At 47.8% G+C, this 20,000-nt stretch overlaps 2 protein-coding genes across 6 annotated transcripts in view; both read right to left on the bottom strand.

Annotated features, from left to right (window-relative positions):
- Positions 1–10,303, bottom strand: part of cdc42ep2 (CDC42 effector protein (Rho GTPase binding) 2) — an 11,015-nt gene extending 712 nt beyond the window's left edge. Inside the window, exons 1-2 of the mRNA XM_027032218.3 lie at positions 6,192–10,303; positions 1–3,185 (exon numbers count right to left, since the gene is read on the bottom strand). The exon at positions 1–3,185 is cut by the window's left edge and continues 712 nt beyond it. Coding sequence (XP_026888019.2) covers positions 2,223–2,912 — 690 coding nt within the window. The 5' untranslated portion in view covers positions 2,913–3,185; positions 6,192–10,303 and the 3' untranslated portion in view covers positions 1–2,222. The remainder of the gene's footprint in view (positions 3,186–6,191) is intronic.
- Positions 10,304–12,434: 2,131 nt separating this feature from the next.
- The window catches only part of sptbn2 (spectrin, beta, non-erythrocytic 2), a 65,399-nt gene continuing 57,833 nt past the window's right edge, over positions 12,435–20,000 (bottom strand). For 3 of the 5 annotated variants that reach the window (XM_035527372.2, XM_035527373.2, XM_035527375.2), the window contains 5 exons: positions 19,608–19,721; positions 18,134–18,309; positions 17,104–17,277; positions 16,496–16,538; positions 12,435–15,778 (listed from right to left, as the gene is read on the bottom strand). In XM_035527372.2, the coding sequence (XP_035383265.2) occupies positions 15,563–15,778; positions 16,496–16,538; positions 17,104–17,277; positions 18,134–18,309; positions 19,608–19,721 (723 nt within the window). In that variant the 3' untranslated portion in view covers positions 12,435–15,562. The remainder of the gene's footprint in view (positions 15,779–16,495; positions 16,539–17,103; positions 17,278–18,133; positions 18,310–19,607; positions 19,722–20,000) is intronic. The other 2 variants (XM_035527376.2, XM_035527377.2) reach the window with 1 other exon arrangement.

Below are 20,000 nucleotides of genomic sequence, written 5' to 3'. Positions count from 1 at the left end.
TCCTCGTACTGGATATCTAATCACAGTTCTGTGTGCATGTGTGTGTTTTATTCTGGAAAAATGACTAATAATAAACCTTGCGACCAAACTCAGTATATCTGTGCGTTCTCATAAGTAAGAAAAGTAGAAGTGCCAATGAAAACATCAAGAATACGGTAAGAGGTCTACGGTTGTATAATCGTGGGTAATCGGTTGAGATATAACGGGGTGGTTGAACGTCTTCAAATTGGACAGTCCATCAAGACCAATTTGCTGCACTTGAACTCGTCCACTGGCGAGCTGGCCAGCCGTTATGATGTCACTGTGCCAGCTGTGCCAATCAGAAGGTGATCCCGGTTCATGTCAACTGATCTGGGGGACATAAAGTGCGTGAAATGCCCCGTAGTGCAGATTTAGCGGGATAATAGAACGCTGTACTGTGTACTACGCTCAGAGGAGCCCACTACGCAAGCTTTAAACTGCAGACGTGCCCGGTATGTAAGAAATAAAGCCCAATCAACTCCATTTAGTTATGCACTGTAAAACAGGTGAACTGGTACACACATCAACAAAAGTAACTTGTGTAAAATCAACCCTTTGTAAGGTTTTAATGAAGAAAAAAAAAAGGACACAGATCCTTTAAGAAACATTCATTTAACCAAACAAATGCTAATGCGTCCACCAATGGATGAGAATTGTCAGCTTCCCACTAGTCATTTGCGTGTATTCTAATTAGTGATATTTGTGATATTTGCATGCATGTTATTAGCAGCATCAACAATTTGGAAGGCGCCATCCCTTTAAATCAATCCGATCAGAGGAATCGTGTGTTGACCTATAGCATCATAGTGTCAGGGATGACAAGGCAGGGGGGGGGGAAAGGCTTTTCTCCGGATACCACATACACGGACGTATCCGGGTTCTTCCACACTTGAGCAAGGCAGAGGTTGGATTCAGATCGCCGTAATGGCTGAACACAGAAACCCATAAAACCTCCACACGTCCCCAGGAGATTATAGCACTCACGTTCAAGGAAAACAAAAACAAACACACGTGTTCATTAAACATTTTCATAGTTTTCATTTCAGAGAATATTCTGGGAGTTCCATGACCCTACGGTAACAGACTAACCCCTCTCCCCACAGAATCACTCCCAAAGTTTTAACAAAGATGAGTAGAAATTTTGGCCATTTGATTATTGACAAGGAGAATAAAATCGTCACACTCTCAGGCGTCCTTGTCTGCAGCCCTGCAACTGATGGGTCTTCCGACCAATCAGAAGCCTAGCTGATGAACATGTGTCGACGTGGGCACCTCGACTGGGCCCAGCAAGCCTGAGGCACCTGCAAACCAAGGCAATGTGCCAGAACATTCTACAGAGGGTTTACATGGTGACATCACCAGCCAGTCCCTCTTTAACCTTGACAGCAAGTTAATATATTGTAATGATTACTTTTGGTTGATTTAAATTAGTAATATCACGCGGTGATGCTTGTTACCGACTGACCCAGCAGCAAAATGACATTTTTTCCTGAATACTGATGTGAAATGTCCATCGGGTTTGACCTCTAGATGTGGAGTTAAAGGTTCAACAAGCTTGTTCTTCTGATACTGACAGAGCTAAGGGGGCACAGGAATGGCCAGAGAGAGACAAGGTGGGAAAGACTTGGCTCTGGTCTATTTCACACTTCCACTGGGAAGCCCCGCACCATTTTCCCAGATTTTCCTCATTTGCAGTCACTGGAGTTGACGGAAGCTTCCCTCACGAGAAGGAGGCTCAGAAGGCAGGGAGGGTTACGGACTTTCTCCCTGATACACAATCTGGTGCACCACCAAGGGGAGACAGGAAGTCAGCTTAGGTGATCAGAGGGGGAGAGGTTTATCTCTTCCAGCACTTAATATCTCAGCGCAACTAAAAGTGATCCGGACTCTGGCCAAACACACACACACATATATATACACAGTATGTCTGTAAGAGGAATCCAGGCTGTAGATCAGGTGTGTTCAGACTGCTTCAGAGGACCCAAGTGGTGCAGGGCCTTTATGAAGTCAGCAGCTGAGACAGAAGAAACCACTACATGTGCAGTGAGACCGTGTGAGCAGAGAGAAGGGACGTCCAACCCTGTTCGGGACAGAGAGACAAAGGCTAAAATATCTCTCTCTCCTAAAGGATACGCCCCTGCTGGGAGAGCATGTCCTTCACGCTTTGTAGAAATGGAAAAGAAATGATCTCTCTCTCTCTCTCAAATGTAGACTTCCTGTCGTCCACTGGGTGTGAAGCCTCCGTTGAAGGCTCCTGTCCTCTGACCGTCCATGATCTGAAGGACATCGTCCAGTATGGACGGCCCCAGGTCCAGGTGCAGTGAGAGGAGGGAGCCAGCATGCGACAGGTATGGCCGCTCTTCCTCTTCCTCTTCCTCGCCTTGACCCGCCATGTGCCTGGCGTCCGGCCCGGGGCCGAGGGGCAAAGGAGGCGAGCGGCTGGGCGAGGCGGGCAGGGACGTGGGCGGCGACTCCAGGTGCAGCCTGGGGGGCTTGGGAGGCGGGGCCAGGGGCGGCGGTTGCTGCGGTGAGGGCGCCCCGCCCGCCGCCGGGAGGGTGAGCGCCTGCACGCCGCCAATGACCGGCAGCGACAGGGCGTTCTTCAGCAGCGGCGAGCCGTCACTGACCGGCGGGGTGCCGCTCACGCTGGCAGCCCGGCTCAGCTCGCACGCCCCCTGGTGGTCGCGCTGCCCCGGCAGCAGGTGGAACTTGCCCTGGAGGAAGGAGAGGTCGCCGAAGAGGTCGTCGGCGCCACCGCCGCCGATGTGGATGGTGTGGCGGAAGTCGCCCAATGGCGGGCTGATCATGTCTGACGACAGCAGGTCGCGGAGCTTCTCCTTCTTGCCCTTGCGGCTCCTCCGCTTCAGGTAGATGGGGGCCTTGGCTGCCATGCCTGGTACCTGCTGTCCAGCAGGACAACACTGGGACAAGTCTGGCAGCAGTGTGGAGGAGGGGGGAGAGAGAGAGAGAGAGAGAGAGAGAGAGAAACAGGAAATAGAGAACAAAAGAGAAGGAGAAGACCAGCCGGTGACACGCCGTGGGAGACGTCTCTGGTTCAAGAAGAGGTGTGCGTCTCAAGAGTGTTCCTGCAACGTCCCCTCGGAGAGGACATGTGGAGAGCAACCGTTCCCTGTGGGTCAGACTTCCACATCACTCCAATCTGCCTGTGAGAAAGACACAGAGCGAGAGAGCGAGAGAGAGTGAAGGGGGACAGCCATTAGCACGTGACCGCTACTGGACGACAGACACACTGCAGATCTTCCTCGTGGAGACACCGCAGTGTGTAAACAGCGCCTGCACACAGATTGACATGCGTGCACACTCTCAGCCCTCCACAAACTCCTCTTCTTCAGAATGCTAATGTCATCCGAGCCGAACGCTGAGAGACATGCTCAGCCGTGAGGTGGTCCGAGGGGGCTCGGCGCAGAAGAGCCACCAGGACAATGACTCACTAGCTGTTCCACACACTGACCGTCCCACACACACTGTCCCACACGCAGGGGGCTGGAGGGAGGCAGAGCTCTAATAAGCAGGAGACAAGAGAAATCCATCTGGCACGCAGAGCTGTTCTGAGATGGGCCAAGTTTGTTAGTGTTGGCCTCGGGGGACAGGAGAGGGAGGGAGCACTTCTGGGGGAGCAGAGCGTGTTCTCTGAGGGGGCGGTTAGCCATCTCTCCACGCTTACACAGTCTACTGGGGAGTGGTCATCTGAAGATACAGAGAAGGTGGTTGGAGTGTGTGTGTGTGTGTGTGTGTGTGTGTGTGTGTGTGTGTGTGTTGAACTACTGCTGTTATAATGGGTTCTGTATGTTTGTATGTATGCGCGTGTGTGTGTATGTGTGTGTGTGTGTGTGTGTGTGTGTGTGTGTTGAACTACTGCTGTTATAATGGGTTCTGTATGTTTGTATGTATGTTTGTATGTATGTATGTGTGTGTGTGTGCAGTTTCAAGGGGTTCACTGAGGTAAACCAGTGTGACTTAAATACCTCTAGCATTAAGTCATGCATCTCAAGTTACATCAATGAACCTCAACAATATGTGTTTGCCTGTGTGTGTGTGTGTGTGTGTGCCTGTGTGTGTGTGTATATGTGTGTGTGGATACTGCCTTTGTTTGTTTCATACACATGCGTATATACACAGAGCAAAAATCAAAGCATGTGTTTCCACTGTGGGACAGTAATATTAACTATTGTACTTGCATAACTGAGTCAACAATAGTGTGAGTAGCACTGCAAAGGGAGACTCTACTGCTGGCAATCGACACACACACGCACGCACGTACGCATATCCACACACACATGCATACGCATGCCCACCTGCACAGGATGGGAAAAGTTATGCAAAGGTGGCAGGATTTTCTTCTGTTGGAGCCTGAGGAAGCACTCTGTGTGTGTACACTGTGATAATGGATCATTTGTGCCAACTGTCTAATTGCGGTCTAACTGCTACAGTGCAATGTGTGTGTGTGTGAGATAGTGTGTGTGTGTGCTAAAACATGCCTTTCTCCAAGGTGAGAGGGTGTGTGTGTGTGTAGTGACACTACATTCTACAGAAAGACACTGTCTACAGAGGGTGTGTGTACAGGGTGTGCTATAACACTACACACTACAGAAAGTCATTGTCTAGAGAGGGTGTGTGTACAGTGTGTGTTGTAACACTACGTTCTATCGAAAGACCTTGAAAATGACAAGAAGAAAATGGGAGTGAAATGCAAGACTAATTTTTAAACGTTCTGTTCTAAATCTTTATTAACAAATTACATTTTGTCTGTCTGTCTTTCTGTCTGTTTCTCCCCAAGCTGTTCCGTTCTTTGTGACAATGAGGTGCACTGCCCTTTTGCATAAACGTAAACAGTGTAACCTGCAGTTGAGTAAAAACAAGAGAAACAACAGTCTCACTGTGTTTGTGTGTGGCTGTCAGGGTTGGAGTCCAAGCTCAATCACATCTAGAGTTTCTAGATGATGCAGGTCTGCGGACAGGTCTGTACAGTCTACCACAGCAGCACCAAGGCCAGGGGCGGGTTAGATAGACCTGAACTTTTATTAACATTGAAAATTAAGACTTGAAGGGGCTTGGTTAGGACTTGTACCCTCTCTCTCCCTCACACACACACACACATACTAGAAACCTCACGGAAAGATAAAAAGATGGTAAAAAAAAGAGCAAGACAGAGCGAGACATGTTTATCAGTGGGAGACTCTCCCGCATATCCTCCAACTCTCAATCTAGCTGTGTTTACAGTTTGATCATGATTAATATACCTTAGAAGCGTTATGGGCAGAAGCCGTGTGGATAAGATGAAGTGTCGCCTCTTAATTAATGTACATTAGCACTGCGCAACGAGATTTAAGTTTCCTAACCTAAGGCCGTGTGTTTTATCAGCGAGGGAAGGGTGTGGAGCCGTGCGTCTGCCAAACCTGCCGGGCACGGGACGCTACAGCCGGGCCAAGCCCGCGCTCACGCGGATAACACACTGTCGCGTTCGGCGAGAGCGCGCTGCGGGTTGGAGGGACGGGCAGTTACGCACGGAGTCCACACACTTTGGCTTGTGTACTGGGACTCCCGAAGCCTCACAGCCAATTTTCCAAAAACGCATTTCACGCGGAGCACAAAACGCTGTCGGTAAATGCGTGTGCTAAAACCAGCTAAAACCTGCCCAAAAGGGGCAGGGAACTGCAAATTCGCCAACCATTCGCAAATTCTGGCATCGTGAAGAGTGGAAATCTACGTCTTATTCCCCAGGCTATTTAAAAAGAAAACCCATCGCAAAACGCTGCCAAAACTCCGTCTTGTTCAAAGATGTTGCTTCGCTGGTCGGAGCTCCTCCACTCACCTCTGGGTCTCGGAGTCCACGGGACCTTACATTTGCCAGTTATCAACAAACCGAAATTCCTGGGCATTCTCGCTCTTATACGAACACTTCACTATCTAGAACTGCAAGCTCTTCTTATAGGGTCGCTGTCACAGATGCAGGTGTAAGCAAGCACTGCTACCAAAGCGCAAATTAAACAACATTGAAAAAACCAACCGAAATCGTTACTTTAAAAGGTTCCGAGGCGCTACACATACTACGGATCAACAATGCTGTCTATTAATGCGACGTATTATTCTACCTCTGCTGAAATTGCAGCGAACTCGAGTGCGCAAAGCGCCGCGAGCGTCGAGCCCACCTTCAGGTTCACCTGCGCTCGTGTCCACGAAACAAATCCTCCCTGAAAGAACGGAGCGCGTGTCCGTTCTCCTCGCGAAAGCTCGAATCCGCAACGTCAGGTCCTCCCTCGCGCTCAGTCCCGAGCAGTCGACTGTGCCACAAAAATCATTCGCGCAGCTGATACGGTGCGCCCGCACATGCTAAGACAGGAAGACCGGAGACGCGCGTTAGGTCGTCCTCCGCCCCGCTCCTGCTCAAATGAGTGGTAGTTGGAATTCACGGAACGGCATCACAAGAAGGGTGAGGTGAAGCGAGTCTGCGGAGGATACCAACCGCTGCGCCAACTTCGTTAGCCAAACACTGCTTTACGTTTTTTGTTTGTTTGTCTGGTTTTTTTTTTGCATGCATGCATGCACATACTTAGGCTAAACCTAGGGCTCATTTGAAAAGGCGCGAGTAGACGTACTCGCGTATCGTCGCTTTCTCCCGTTCCGTGCTCCAGGCCGGGATCCAGCACTCTCTCGGTTGCACTTCCTCCTTGCTGAAAATTCCAGCGCGATATTGTCCATGAGGTATTCACCGTTGCCAAGCAAGCGCACACGCACGCCGGCAAACACGCGCTGACTCATAGTTGAACTTCAACTACACACCCATCGGTGCGTCCATAAGAAATTAAGATTTTCATTAGAAATATTTAGATCATCTTACAAAGCAATAATTTTTACACGATTAATGCTTTATTGCATGTTTCATGTACAATGAAGACGCAACTCTCTCTCTCTCACACACACACGCGCACACACGTGTTTTTTGGTCAGGAAGGAAGAGGTTGTTCCCTATCTGTTCCATGTTTTACCACATCTCATGTTTTACAAGCACACAACACGCACTTGGCCAGACCAATCCTGAGAACAGATGTCCATAAAAAGTGACTCAAAGTGCATGTGCGCGCACACGCACGAAATTGAACACAGAGAAGTTCTAAATCCGAACAAGAACACAAACAAAGCTAAAGACAAACAAAGCTATGGTAAATAGCTAAGTCCAATCATAAACCTTGTAAACAAACATTAAAGGCTGACCAGGGAACACTTTAGGTCTGACCTCATACCAGCAAACCTCCTTGCCCCAGTCCCTCAAACCCAACCCTCCACAAATGATAGGTGGACAAGACACTGGTTTGTGGTCACTTTTGGAATCTGTTCTTGGCTGCTTTCCACTAGACTGGGATTTAGTTAGATTTTCTAAATATTCAATGCAACGGCCAGGTCTTTTCTGTTAGCATTCCAATGCCAACTGCCAAATTTGGAGGGCTGGTGTTTGTGGGTCAAAACAACAGCCACGTGGCACGCTCCTAGAAGCCAGAGAAGAACTGCTAGAGAAGTGCCATGGCGTGATGTCATTATGGCAGGTGTGGAATCCCACAGGCAAACCAAAAGTATTCCTTTCTTTGTGAACATTTCATTTGAGCATCCTTTTGAATCGCCCATGCCGCACAACACAAGTGGAATTACAACATATACTTCCTTGAGAAAAAAAGTTTCCATTGGAAAAGTGATACAGTATCACATAACCAGTGAGCTGTGAGCTCACCTCCCCAGCCCAAACGGCTGCTGAGAGCGCAGAAGAAAGCAGCGGTGTGCGTACAGCAGTGTGGGGTACAGCAGTGTGGGGCAAGGCACTTGCCATATCCTCAGTTCAAAAGCCTGTAGTGAATATTTCCAGTGTCCCTATGAACACAACCTTCTTCAGAGCTGTGTCCTGTCAAATGTTAGATTCTAAATGTTCAGTGACTTCTTTTGTCATCTCAGCGAATACCTTTTGTTAACACTTGATGAATCTGCCCTAGTACTATCTGTAATGACACAGCAATGTCATTCCCAGAAGACTGTCAGAGATTCTAAATTCTTCAAAATTAGTACTGACCCAAATATCAGACCACTGGAGTTCTATGGGATGCAAAAACATCACCTCTTCAAACACACGCCATATATTTGTTGTTCTTTATACCTGCATTCTGACAAGATGATAAGACGAAAACAGGTTTGCCTTGTTCAAAGGCAACAAGGCATCCTGGCGCCATTGTCTCTGGTCCCTGAGGCCAAAAACATGATTAGCAGTGGAAGCTATGAGCAGGTGAGCAGGTGTGGTCCTGCATCACAATAAGCCACTTCAGAGTCAGTCCCACGCGCTTCTTCAGAAAGACGTGCCTGCAATTATCTGTGTGGCAGTACCTGTACTGGAGATCAGAGCCGTGACTTGATTGCTTCTCAAAACCACCATTAAAATGGGTTTAATGTGACGTTATGGTGGCTGCTGTGGTGGTATGTCACATGGTGATTAATGACTAAAGTGCACTCCGTTTTTCCGAAATTGTGTCATCCTGGCTGTAGTTTAAAGATGCAGCCTGGTCAGTTCCTCAGTGAGCGTCTGGCAACCATGTGGGGAGCAGAGGGTTACGGATGATGACAGTGCTTCTGGTATGTGGTTTCAAGAGGAGTGTGTGTGTGTGTGTGGGGGGGGTGTATGGCGAGTACACTGATGACAATGCTACGTTTGTGAGTAATGCATTTGAAAAAAGGAATCAGGACTTCCCTGTGTCTGTGTGACATGAACAGGACATCATCAGGTCACAGGACATACATAAACATCTGACATAGGATCAGTTTTGTCCTGTCACGTTATAAACATGCTGATCACGTGTCCAAGTGGGAGCAGGTCTGCAATCAACACCCTCAGGCCTCTCTGTGCCTGCCAGCTGAGGAAAACTCTGCTCAAACAAGCCTGAACATTCTGATACGGATTTGGTCGGAGAATTCGGAGGAAGGGAGACCCGAGCTCGTCGGGGCGGGGGGGGTTCACAGCTCGGAGACAGCGCTCGGGATGCGGGCCAGCCATTGTAGTGTGCAGCGGGCTTGCAGCCTGTTCCTCTCCTGTAAATCCGCTCCAGATGTGAGGGAGATTGGACGGAGCCTGCCGGGAGGATGCCGAACACAAACATGAGGGCCAGGCCGTAGGAGAGGAACCTCGGAAAACGAAGCACTTCCTCTTTCTTTCTGATGGCAGTCTCAATAGTTCAGTTAGCCTCCATTTTCTCTCTCTTTCCCTCTCTCTCTCACACACACACAGAGATGAACTCGTTTTTCAGAGACCAGCAGAGACCACGTTTTAGTGTTGTAAGCTTAAATATAACCCCAACACCATCAGAACTTGCAAGCTGTCCAAATATTACCCTCACCCCAAACCTAACCTTCAGCTTAACTTTCAGAATTGAAACATTTTTCTTCTTTAAAAAACAAACACAACAGAAGGCCCTTGTTTGAAGTTGCTGTTATAGGCAGTGTCCCCACAGGAACTACAAGACACCCACCAACCCACCCGCATCCACCCGGAATACAGTAAGTGGCAGCTCTGTGGGGGTTATTATGTGATGGAGAACCTGAGAAACAGCCAATAATGGCTCGATTTGACCTGAGTGCTCAATCTCTTTGGCACAAATGACAAATGATGCATTGTTAAGAAGTTATATGCGATTGTAACCAAGGACTTGATTTAGTGTGTTTAAACAGTAGCAATTAACTTTGCTAAAAAGGACGCACTTGTCTGCGCTAATATGACTTTAAGATGACAAGATGCACAACCATACCATAACCCACCAGTCTTCGGGGAGACGCAGCACGCTCGCACTCTGTTCGAGATCAGTCTCTTTAAATGTCAGTATGCGAGCACCGCGGCACTGACACCGATGACAAACTGTAAAAATGTAAACTCGAACCTGAAAGTTACGCTTTTTTTCCGAGGATGCGAAACACGATGGGAGTCCACTTCTCCCGAAAGCGCGGCATCACGATCAAACGGACCGTTAGAGCGAGCGCCTCAGCACGTCCACCTCCCGGCAGCGCGCGTTCACCGACCTCAGAGACGCGAGCAGCTTTTACACGTTCGCTGATACTAGCGCGATCTGCACTTATCGGGTGAAAACCCCGTTTTTAACTGCCCCCATAAAGAGCTGAACAGCGTTTCAAATGTTTTGAAATTACTCCCGGGGAAAATAAAGTTGTCACCCCGAGCACATCAAATAAAGTAAATAAGGAGCAACGACGTAAACGTTGCAGCCTAAAAATAACAAACAAACTAAACAGTACTCACTAACCTGGCTGATCCAACGGCCTCGGAAATTTCCCGAACAGAGCGATTTAGTTAGAAAACCAAACCCCGCGTGTCACTCCACCTCGCCCGTGCCTAAATAAACCTTGAACGGCGCTCACGCGTTGTTAACGGTCGCTGGGTACCGCGCGCTATTGTTAAAGGTATGAAGCGGCGGGGCGCGAGAGGGTCCGGGGTCCTGGGGCCGGGGTGGGGGGGTGGGGGGGTGGGGGGGGGACCGTTGCTAAGCGACCCTGGACACTGTGACCGTTACAGACTGAAAGGACTGATGGCAGATTTCTGTTTTATTCGTAAGAGGACAAAGCAGACCGTAAAGGGAAACCGTTAGTACACGCACCACACCGTGTAATTTAAACAGGCATTCAGACTTTGGCGTTTTTATTTAAATGTTTGTCTAATGTCTGACAGTTTCAGGTTTGGAAGAGCCAGCTTTGGCAAGGTCCCACCTTTCTAAATCAGCTGTTCTAAGCACATCAGCTGTTCCTCACGGTCACCCCCACAGCATGGACATAGACACAACGGTGAGAAAAGGTGGAACAGAAGAGTGGCAGAGAGAGCGAGAGAGAGAAAGCGAGAGAGAGCGAGAGAGAGCGAGAGAGATGTTACAGCCCATACCATGCCCACTGGAGAACTTGCTTCAGAGCGTGAGGACTGCAGTGGGCGTGGTCTTGGTGCTTTCTCCTTTCCACACCCTGCCCCCTCAGACATAACCAATGAAGGATGCAAATATCTCCAGAAGTTTTACGTTAGTCTGACATGTTTGAGATTTCCAACAAGTTAACCACAGACAGGCTAGACACTAGGTCAGGGGTCATGACCCTAAAGGTCTTCAGCAGCTTAGAGAGGAGTTTGCTTGCTGCTCATTTCTTGTGTGCAAGTGTGGGAAAGATGAACTTCGAGTAAGGCCAGAGGCTCCGCCCTTATTAAAGCTGACCCAGGCTTCCCAAATGTCAAGTTTCCATAGAAACAATTCTGTCAAGGGAAACCGCCTGCCTGAGCCAGTAAGAGTCCAAGCATGTGGCCGTGCATTTAACATTCAGAACATACAGCTCATAAACACCGTCACTGCAATGGTGAAGCAGCCCTGGATGAACAGATGCAGAGGTGAACAGTGTCATCTAAAGAAGTGAACAGTGTCATCTAGAGAGAGGTGAACAGCGTCATCTAGAGAGGTGAACGGTGTCATCTAGAGAGGTGAACGGTGTCATTTAGAGAAGTGAACAGTGTCATTTAGAGAGGTGAACAGTGTCATCTAGAGAGGTGAACGGTGTCATCTAGAGAGGTGAACGGTGTCATTTAGAGAAGTGAACAGTGTCATTTAGAGAGGTGAACAGTGTCATCTAGAGAGAGGTGAACAGTCATCTAGAGAGAGGTGAACAGTGTCATCTAGAGAGGTGAACAGTGTCATCTAGAGAGGTGAACAGTGTCATCTAGAGAGGTGAACAGTGTCATCTAGAGAGGTGAACAGTGTCATTTAGAGAAGTGAACAGTGTCATCTAGAGAAGTGAACAGTGTCATTTAGAGAAGTGAACAGTGTCATCTAGAGAAGTGAACAGTGTCATCTAGAGAAGTGAACAGTGTCATTTAGAGAAGTGAACAGTGTCATTTAGAGAGGTGAACAGTGTCATTTAGAGAGGTGAACAGTGTCATCTAGAGAGGTGAACGGTGTCATCTAGAGAGGTGAACGGTGTCATTTAGAGAAGTGAACGGTGTCATTTAGAGAGGTGAACAGTGTCATCTAGAGAGAGGTGAACAGTGTCATCTAGAGAGAGGTGAACAGTGTCATCTAGAGAGGTGAACAGTGTCATCTAGAGAGGTGAACAGTGTCATCTAGAGAGAGGTGAACAGTGTCATCTAGAGAGGTGAACAGTGTCATTTAGAGAAGTGAACAGTGTCATCTAGAGAAGTGAACAGTGTCATTTAGAGAAGTGAACAGTGTCATCTAGAGAAGTGAACAGTGTCATTTAGAGAAGTGAACAGTGTCATTTAGAGACGTGAACTAGAGTGAAGACATGCACACACAAGCACAAAAATTGATGAAACATGACACCAAAACGAACCCGGCCTACACAAGAAAGTGTAAAACCCAAAACAATGTTTTTAAACCATGTTTTATTATTCCTAATATTAGATGTAGATACACAAGTCAACAAACAAATCGTTTTTTTTTTCATTTTTCTTTCTTTTTTCTTTTCTTTTTTTTTTTTTTTAAAGATTATTAATGGAAAAAAGCTCCACGGCACACTGTCGCCCCCTTGAGGCAGGCCTGGTATTACAGACAAGAGAACCTGAAACTCAACAGCGGGAATAGATTGCAGCAACACAGGAGCTGCAGACGTATTGGTAGTAGTAGTAATAACAGTAGCAACAGTAAGTCATCATAAGAGTTTTGCCATAATAATAATAATAATAATAATAATAACAACAACAACATATGATTGTAGTGGTATTAACTCAATCTGATTCTAAGTCATAGCAGAATGGGGTATAGGCATAGTTGTTAAAGGACATTTTAAGTGTTGGGGGCAGGGCAGGGTGCTTTTTCGCACCTGTTCAAATACTGCATAACTTGTCAGCGGTTGTGGAAGAGAAAAACAACAGCATTTTGTCTAAAAAATAATCTTACCTTTTTGGTCAAAACTGGATAGTCTGAATCTAGACTGAACTAAGAATAGAATTAGGGGGTTTGTGTCTTCCCTTGGTAATTAAAGTCCCTCGGATGTGGGTGTGACCTGTTGTTTAAAATGACAGCGCACACACAGTGAGCATGCACTCACCCCCCCCCCCCCCCACATACACACAAACATATTTTTCTAGAGCACATAAGAGCCTCTCACACAGACAGAGAGAGAGAGCGAGAGAGAGAGAGAGAAACAAAGCTAAAGAAATGGTGTGTTGCCAAATTGTGTCTAAACCCAGCTGAGTTCTACATTCGGAGTTGACAGGCAAAGGCTGTAGTCTTCGTGGGAAAATTCAGGTTGGTCTTTGTGTCTAAACATTAACCAGGCCGGGTTCCAAGTCACATTTATAGTTTAGATTTTACTTGGAGGAAAAAGGTGAGGGCGGAGCTTCTGTCAGAGTTTCTTTTAACATAGTTACTAGTATAATTTGCAGTGGGTTGGGCTTAGTGGACCACTAGATGCCTGGACGGACATCAGCCAATAACAGTGAGTCACGGAAACCTGCAGGAAGCTGATAGGCCGTGCCCTTCGGCCGTGCCCTTCCATGCCTTTGTCTGGAGCTGGACCAGTCAGTCACTCAGGTGCATGAATATTCATTTGTGCAATTTGGTAGAGAGTTCTAAGCACCAAACATCCCCCCCACCCACACACACACTCAAAACCTACAAAGCATCGAGTTTTACCAACATAAAGATGAATGTGCCCCAAAGGCTGCTAAGAAACAAAGATATCCAATGTAAATGACAATCATTTCTATAATCTTTCAGTTCAGTTCATCTTGATGGGGCAAATTTCACTTAAAGATCTACCCAGGAAGTGGGATCTCACAAATGAAATGAAGTTTGATACTCCACTCCCCCCTGAGGAAGGGGCTTCATTGTATAAATGTCGAAAAGAGCACACGGGCAGTTATGGTCACCTTCTGAACTGAACATCACAGTCACGCAAGCACACGGACAATCGCCAGGCCAAGGTCCCAACTTCTGCCTACAAAAATACCGTTTTCATGCTACACTGGATAAATGTGGAACCAACACGACAGGCCTGCGTACGAATGCAAAAATATCTTCAAAAATCTCCAGGTTACTTCCTGATAAGAAGGAGGTTGCAGAAGCCACACCTCTTTTGGTTCCCATGTAGGTGGGTCCTTGTTCTAAGTGCTGACTGCTTCCTGGAGGGTGTTGGGAACGGGAATAGCTGTGGTCTACAGGTTTGGTCCTTATTAGGAAATAAAGAACAGCACTTTAGATTCTCACACACGCACACCTGGAAAACCCGGTTTGGCCTTTACCATAGTGGCCTAGGGTGTGTGTCTGTGTGTGTGTGTGTGTGTGTCCGTCTGTGTGTGTGCGCGTGTGTGCGTGCGTGCGTAACTGGTGAAATTGTTGCCTGAGGATAAGTGGGGTGGAAACCTGAAAAGCAATGTCACCACAATCAACTACCTATTCACAACCAAACCAATGAAAGAAGAACATCATCTCTCCACACAACTGTGTGTCTATATACGAGAGCGCTCGCGCGTGCGTGCGTGTGTGTTTAGTCAGGAAACAGGACTCCTCAAAGTGTTGCCAATGAAACCAAAGTCTAATCTATGCCAAAACACCTCAAATCCAAGCTAATCACCCACCTGTCATCTCCTGGTGTGAAACAAAATGACCAGAACAAAAGAGAATTCAAAATCTAAAAATCCCTTTTCTTGAGGATGAAAAAAATGAAACAATTTAATTCTGGTCTGAGTACTTGGCTTCAGCTATTCCCTGCACACTTCAAAATGATTTCTAATAGGTAAGTATTCTTAAAAAAAAAACTTGAATTTTTCAATAAAACCTCACGAACGAGCTCAACTCATGGTTCTAGACGCGGTCCGAAACGTAGCCGAGTGGTCAGGACCGATTCTGTTCCGGCTTGGTTCAACACCCCCCTCCCCCCACAAAAAGGACTTAAAGCTAGTTATACTTATACTTTCTTTAAATATTATTTGAAATCCTCAAAAACAGCAACATCAATTTAGATAAATAATAACAACAGATATATTACTGGTAACATGAATATAGAAAAAAAACAAACAAAAAAATTTTTTTTAAACAAATCAAAACAAAAAACAACTGAGTCTGGTCCTTCCAACAAAAATAATTCAAAAGAAACCCCACGAAGGACCAGACTAACGTGGGCTGGTGCCCGCGGCTCTTCACACTACAACCAAAAGCGGGGAGTTGGGCATCGTTAATTGGCAAATTCCATTATTTTACTTCCTGTGTCAATTTGCTTTGTTTAGGAGTACTGTCCAGTCAACATGAGTCTCACTGAAGACTGATTAACAAACCTGCTCCTCATTGGCTGGAGGTGTCGGCAGGGCTAGAAGGCGCATTTTAACAGAGACATTTTGCCGCGTGACAGTGTTGAGAGCGAGAGAGGACGATAAAGGAAAACACGTAGCGCTATGTAACAGTAGAGGGCGCTGTCCTCTGCCGAGTTCCTGGACAGCGCCAGTCCACGGTTTGAGTGTTGCGTGGTGATGGTTTGGCTCCGCCCACTTCCCTGCCTATTTCTTCTTGAAGAAGCTGAAGCGCTTCTCGCGGTCCCTCTCTTTGCCATCTTTATTGCGCATGGTGACTCCACCGGCCTCGCCGGAGCCGGGCGAGATGGGTGGCATGGTCATCGCCCGGCTCAGGCCCCGCTGGCCACCCGGCGAGAGCTCGCCGGTGCCCCCCGATGGCATGGAGGAGTGGATAGCGCGAATCCACAGACTCATCTCAGGCTAAGGGGGATGAAGAGGTGGAGAAACGGAGAGAGCGAGAGAGAGAGAGAGAGCGATAGAGAGAGAGAGCGCGAGAGAGAGAGCGCACAAGTTGGAGAAAACAAGAAAGATAAACAGATAGATTAAGAGAGAGAAACAGCAATACTCTTAACTAAACATGACCTACTAAACATCAAAACCCAAAATAAGTAAACATAATTGAACTAAACCTTTTACTCTGAGCTGTGTCTGACTAACAGGAGCCTCTTTTCCATTGCAGGGCCAAACAATTCCTGAGGTCGTGTCAGGCCATGTGACGCTGCGCCGGATTCCTGAGACATTTGATTTTTACGATTTCCACAAATGCTGCTCTGTAAGTCAGAGCCAGGAAGTGCCTGTGGCGGAGAGCTCGGAAGTTTTTACCGTTTCATGTCAGGTGTGTAAAACACGGCACATATTCAATCGCCGAATGCTGGCAACGAAGGACAAGACGAAATGTTAAAATGTCGAACCAAATCAGACAAGCCCTGTATCATTCCGTGTGATCGGTCCCGTTCTGAGCGTCGTTAGCCAGCCCTGAGCACGACGCTTTCCGTCTGTCCTGTGTGAGTGGACGTGACTGGGTATGGGTACTGGGTACTGGGTACTGGCTGTGTAAGAAATTATTTGGCCCTGCAGTGGTGAAGGGGTCACCCAGCTCACAGAAGAGGACAGCCCAGCTGCGGAGTCCTGTCTCACCTCGTCCTTGGCTTGGAACAGGAACTCTTTTCCGTCTCCTAACCTGAGGAAAACAAGAGCAGGGGAAGTGTCACGCATCCTGTTTCCATGGCACTAAACCTTCGTAAACATGGAACCAAAACAAATGTTGGGGGTTTTTTTTGGGGGGAGGGGTGCTGTATGGGCTCAGGGTGCGGTTTGTGGTATAAGTTTATTTCTCTGGCTCTCTATCAGTTTATCATCCATCCATCTGCTCCTTTTCTCTCTCTTTCACACACAAAGTAGAGTTGGAAAACCTGTTTGCTGTAAACTCAGAATTTGGAGGTTTTCTTGTTTTGTTTCTCATCACGTCACATCGCAATACAGACTAATGACAAATGAGTTTAGACTTGTTACATCTGACATATTACAAACTCCTTAAAAACTCGTAATGTGATAACTCATTGCTGTGTCATTATGTCACATCTCATTATGAAGCTCATTACATGTGACATTAAAAATTTGTTCAATATGACATCATTACATATGTATCAAGCATCCCACACTGGCTTTATTGATGTATCACACTGCAAACTGTTATATGTGCCACGTCATTACAAGCTGTTAAATGTGACGTGTGTGATCCTCACCTCAGCTTAAACACGTGTTTCCTCTTCTTGTAGTCATGGGCGACCTCGCAGGCGGCCTCGCCGAGGCTGATGGGAACCTCCCCGTGGTAGGGGATCCCGCTGGAGGCACTCTTACTGTCCTTATAGAAGCCCATACTGCCCTTCCGCAACACACAGTACACGTTCTGCCATGACCTAGAGAGAGGGGGAGGGGGGAGAGAGAGAGAGGGGGGGGGGAGAGAGAGGGGGGGGGGAGAGGGAGAGGGAGAGAGAGAGAGAGAGAGAGAGAGAGAGAGAGAGAGAAAGAGAGAGAGAGAGAGAGGGAGAGAGAGAGAGAGAAAGAGAGAGAGAGAGAGAGAGAGGGAGGGAGGAAGAGAGAGAGAGAGAGAGAGAGAGGAAGGGGGAGAGAGGGGGGAGAGAGAGAGAGAGAGAGAAAGAGAGAGAGAGAGAGAGAGAGAGAGAGAGAGAGAGAGAGAAAGAGAGGGAGGGAGGAAGAGAGAGAGGGAGAGGGAGAGAGAGAGAGAGGGAGGAAGAGAGAGAGAGAGAGGGAGGGAGGAAGAGTGAGAGAGGGAGAGGGAGAGGGAGAGGGAGAGAGAGAGAGAGAGGAAGGGGGAGAGAGGGGGGAGAGAGAGGGAGAGAGAGAGAGAGAGAGAGAGAGGAGGGAGAGAGGAGAAAGAGAGAGGGAGAGGGAGAGGGAGGAAGAGAGAGAGGGGGAAGGAGAGAAAGAGAGGGAGGAAGAGAGAGAGAGGGGAGAGAGAGAGGGAGGAAGAGAGAGAGGGGGAAGGAAGAGAAAGGGAGGGGAGAGGGGGGAAGGGGAGGAAGAGAGAGAGAGAGAGAGAGAGAGAGAGAGAGAGGAGAGGAGGGGGGGAGAGAGGAGTGAGACAGAGTGAGAGTAAATAAGACAACCCTTGGAGAGTGTGTGCACATAAGACTAACATAAGACCATGTACTGATAATCTGCTAAATCTAATTTGCTCATACCCTTCTCCCATCATCTCTCTTTATATGACTCCTACCATCTCTCCTCCCCAGGCCCCTCCTCCTCTCCTACCTGTTAGCTGCTTTCTTGCCCTGGATCTCCATCTCCTGTTTCCTACACAACAGGCCCTCCATGGTCTCCGCAGACGCCTCGACCCGACCCGGCAGAGTCGATGAGGCCTCGTGCCGCGACGCCGTGTCCAGCCCGCTGTCCCGGCCCGGCCCGTTCACAGACTCCGACTCCGATCCCTGGCGCACACGCACACACATACACACACACACAGTCAGAGATGCAAATCTGCAGTTACAGGTGGTTTATGTCAGAATCACGACTCGCCTGTATACTCAAGATATGAGATGAGCCCAGCAGGGCAGGATGAACTTAACTACAGCAAACTTTTAAATCATATTTATAATTTCCCTCATGTTCCGTAAAAGGAGCATGGTCCAATCTTGCACTCTAATAGTTTAAATTAAATATGAACTTCTAAATATGAACTTTGGCTTTTGAGGTTCTGACATTTGTAGCACTTTCTACCTTTATAAGAAAAAAATGACTAAATTTCCTTAAATGTTTGAATCAAGACTCAAGGATGCATGAGCTGAACACGGTTAACATGAAGAAGACTGAGCCACACAGCCATACATGGACACACATGGACAACAGCGTCATGAAGAAGCGCGGAAATCCAGGAAATACATAGAACATGGAAATACATGGAAAACCATAGAAAATGGCAGGGAAAGCTAGAACACACACGGAACACTGTGCCAGCCACAAGAAATGTCTACAAATTCTGGATCTTTGGCCAAGGAGCTGGACATTCAGAGAGAAATACGAAAAGATGTCATATAGCTGAGAAAAAGGAGGGAAAATGAGACAGGCAGTAATGCTCAGCTCAGCTTTTATAGTGCTGTGTGTCAGAGGTACTGCTGGGAATCACTGTGCAGCTCACACAGTAGGTCCCTCAGCCTCTGACAGGTAGCCCACTTTAACATAAAGGTTTTGCACTAAAACAGGACCACACAAAATCCTCTCTTTGCACTTCATTTGAGATTTCTTAACATAGAAAATCTAAAACTGCGCTATGACAGGATAAAGGCTTTCACGCTGATGAAATCTGGAAACAAACAGGAAAAACCATCACACATGATAAGCCTTATGCACATTTAAAAACCACACGTGCATTAAACAAGCCTTCCAGATCCAGCACATTCAAACATAAAAAGCTTAGGATGAACCTTTGGCGCCCACTAGCAGGCCAAGTGGGGAACTGCGGTCACCGGTTTGCTAGGCAGCGGGGTTTGCCGAAAGCAGGCAGTGATGGCAGGGCGGTGAAGGTGCCAGGCCAGGGGTGCCCACCTCCCGGTACCGTGACGGCAGCTCGAGTCCAGCCCAGCCGGTCTGCCCACCCAAGCCCACCCGCTTCAGCTAGCAGGTGCGCCCGAGCTGGGCCTTCACGCAGGCTGCGCTGGACCCTGGCACTGCCAGTGGAGGGGGGGGCCCCTGTACCAGGCGGAGGTTAGCACACTGCTAAAGTACTCACACGCGGCTGTGCCGTGCTGGACTTTGGCACAGGCTTACAAACAGGTTTAGGCTCCGGTTTAGAAAGCGCTTTAGGTTCCAGATTCTGCAGTTCAGATACTGAGACCGATAAGGACTGCAGGTGAGAGATATGACAAGAGGATGTTAGTGTGTGTTAGTGTGTGTGTGTGTGTGTTAGTGTGTGTGTGTTAGTGTGTGTGCGTGTGTGTGTTAGTGTGTGTGTGTGTGTTAGTGTGTGTGTGTGAGTGTGTGTTAGTGTGCGTTAGCGTGTGTGTGTGTGTGAGTGTGAGAGTGCGTGTGTGTGTGTGCTGTGCTCCTAACATGTACACGCATGTGGACATCAACACTGTGACTCCATACACAGTTGGATTTGGGTTTTTTTTCTCAGAGAAAA

Source organism: Electrophorus electricus, chromosome 8 (genome assembly GCF_041902795.1).
Source record: "Electrophorus electricus isolate QZ-2024a chromosome 8, ASM4190279v1, whole genome shotgun sequence".
Lineage (NCBI taxonomy): Eukaryota > Metazoa > Chordata > Actinopteri > Gymnotiformes > Gymnotidae > Electrophorus > Electrophorus electricus.
This window is presented reverse-complemented; position numbering and strand designations above follow the sequence as displayed.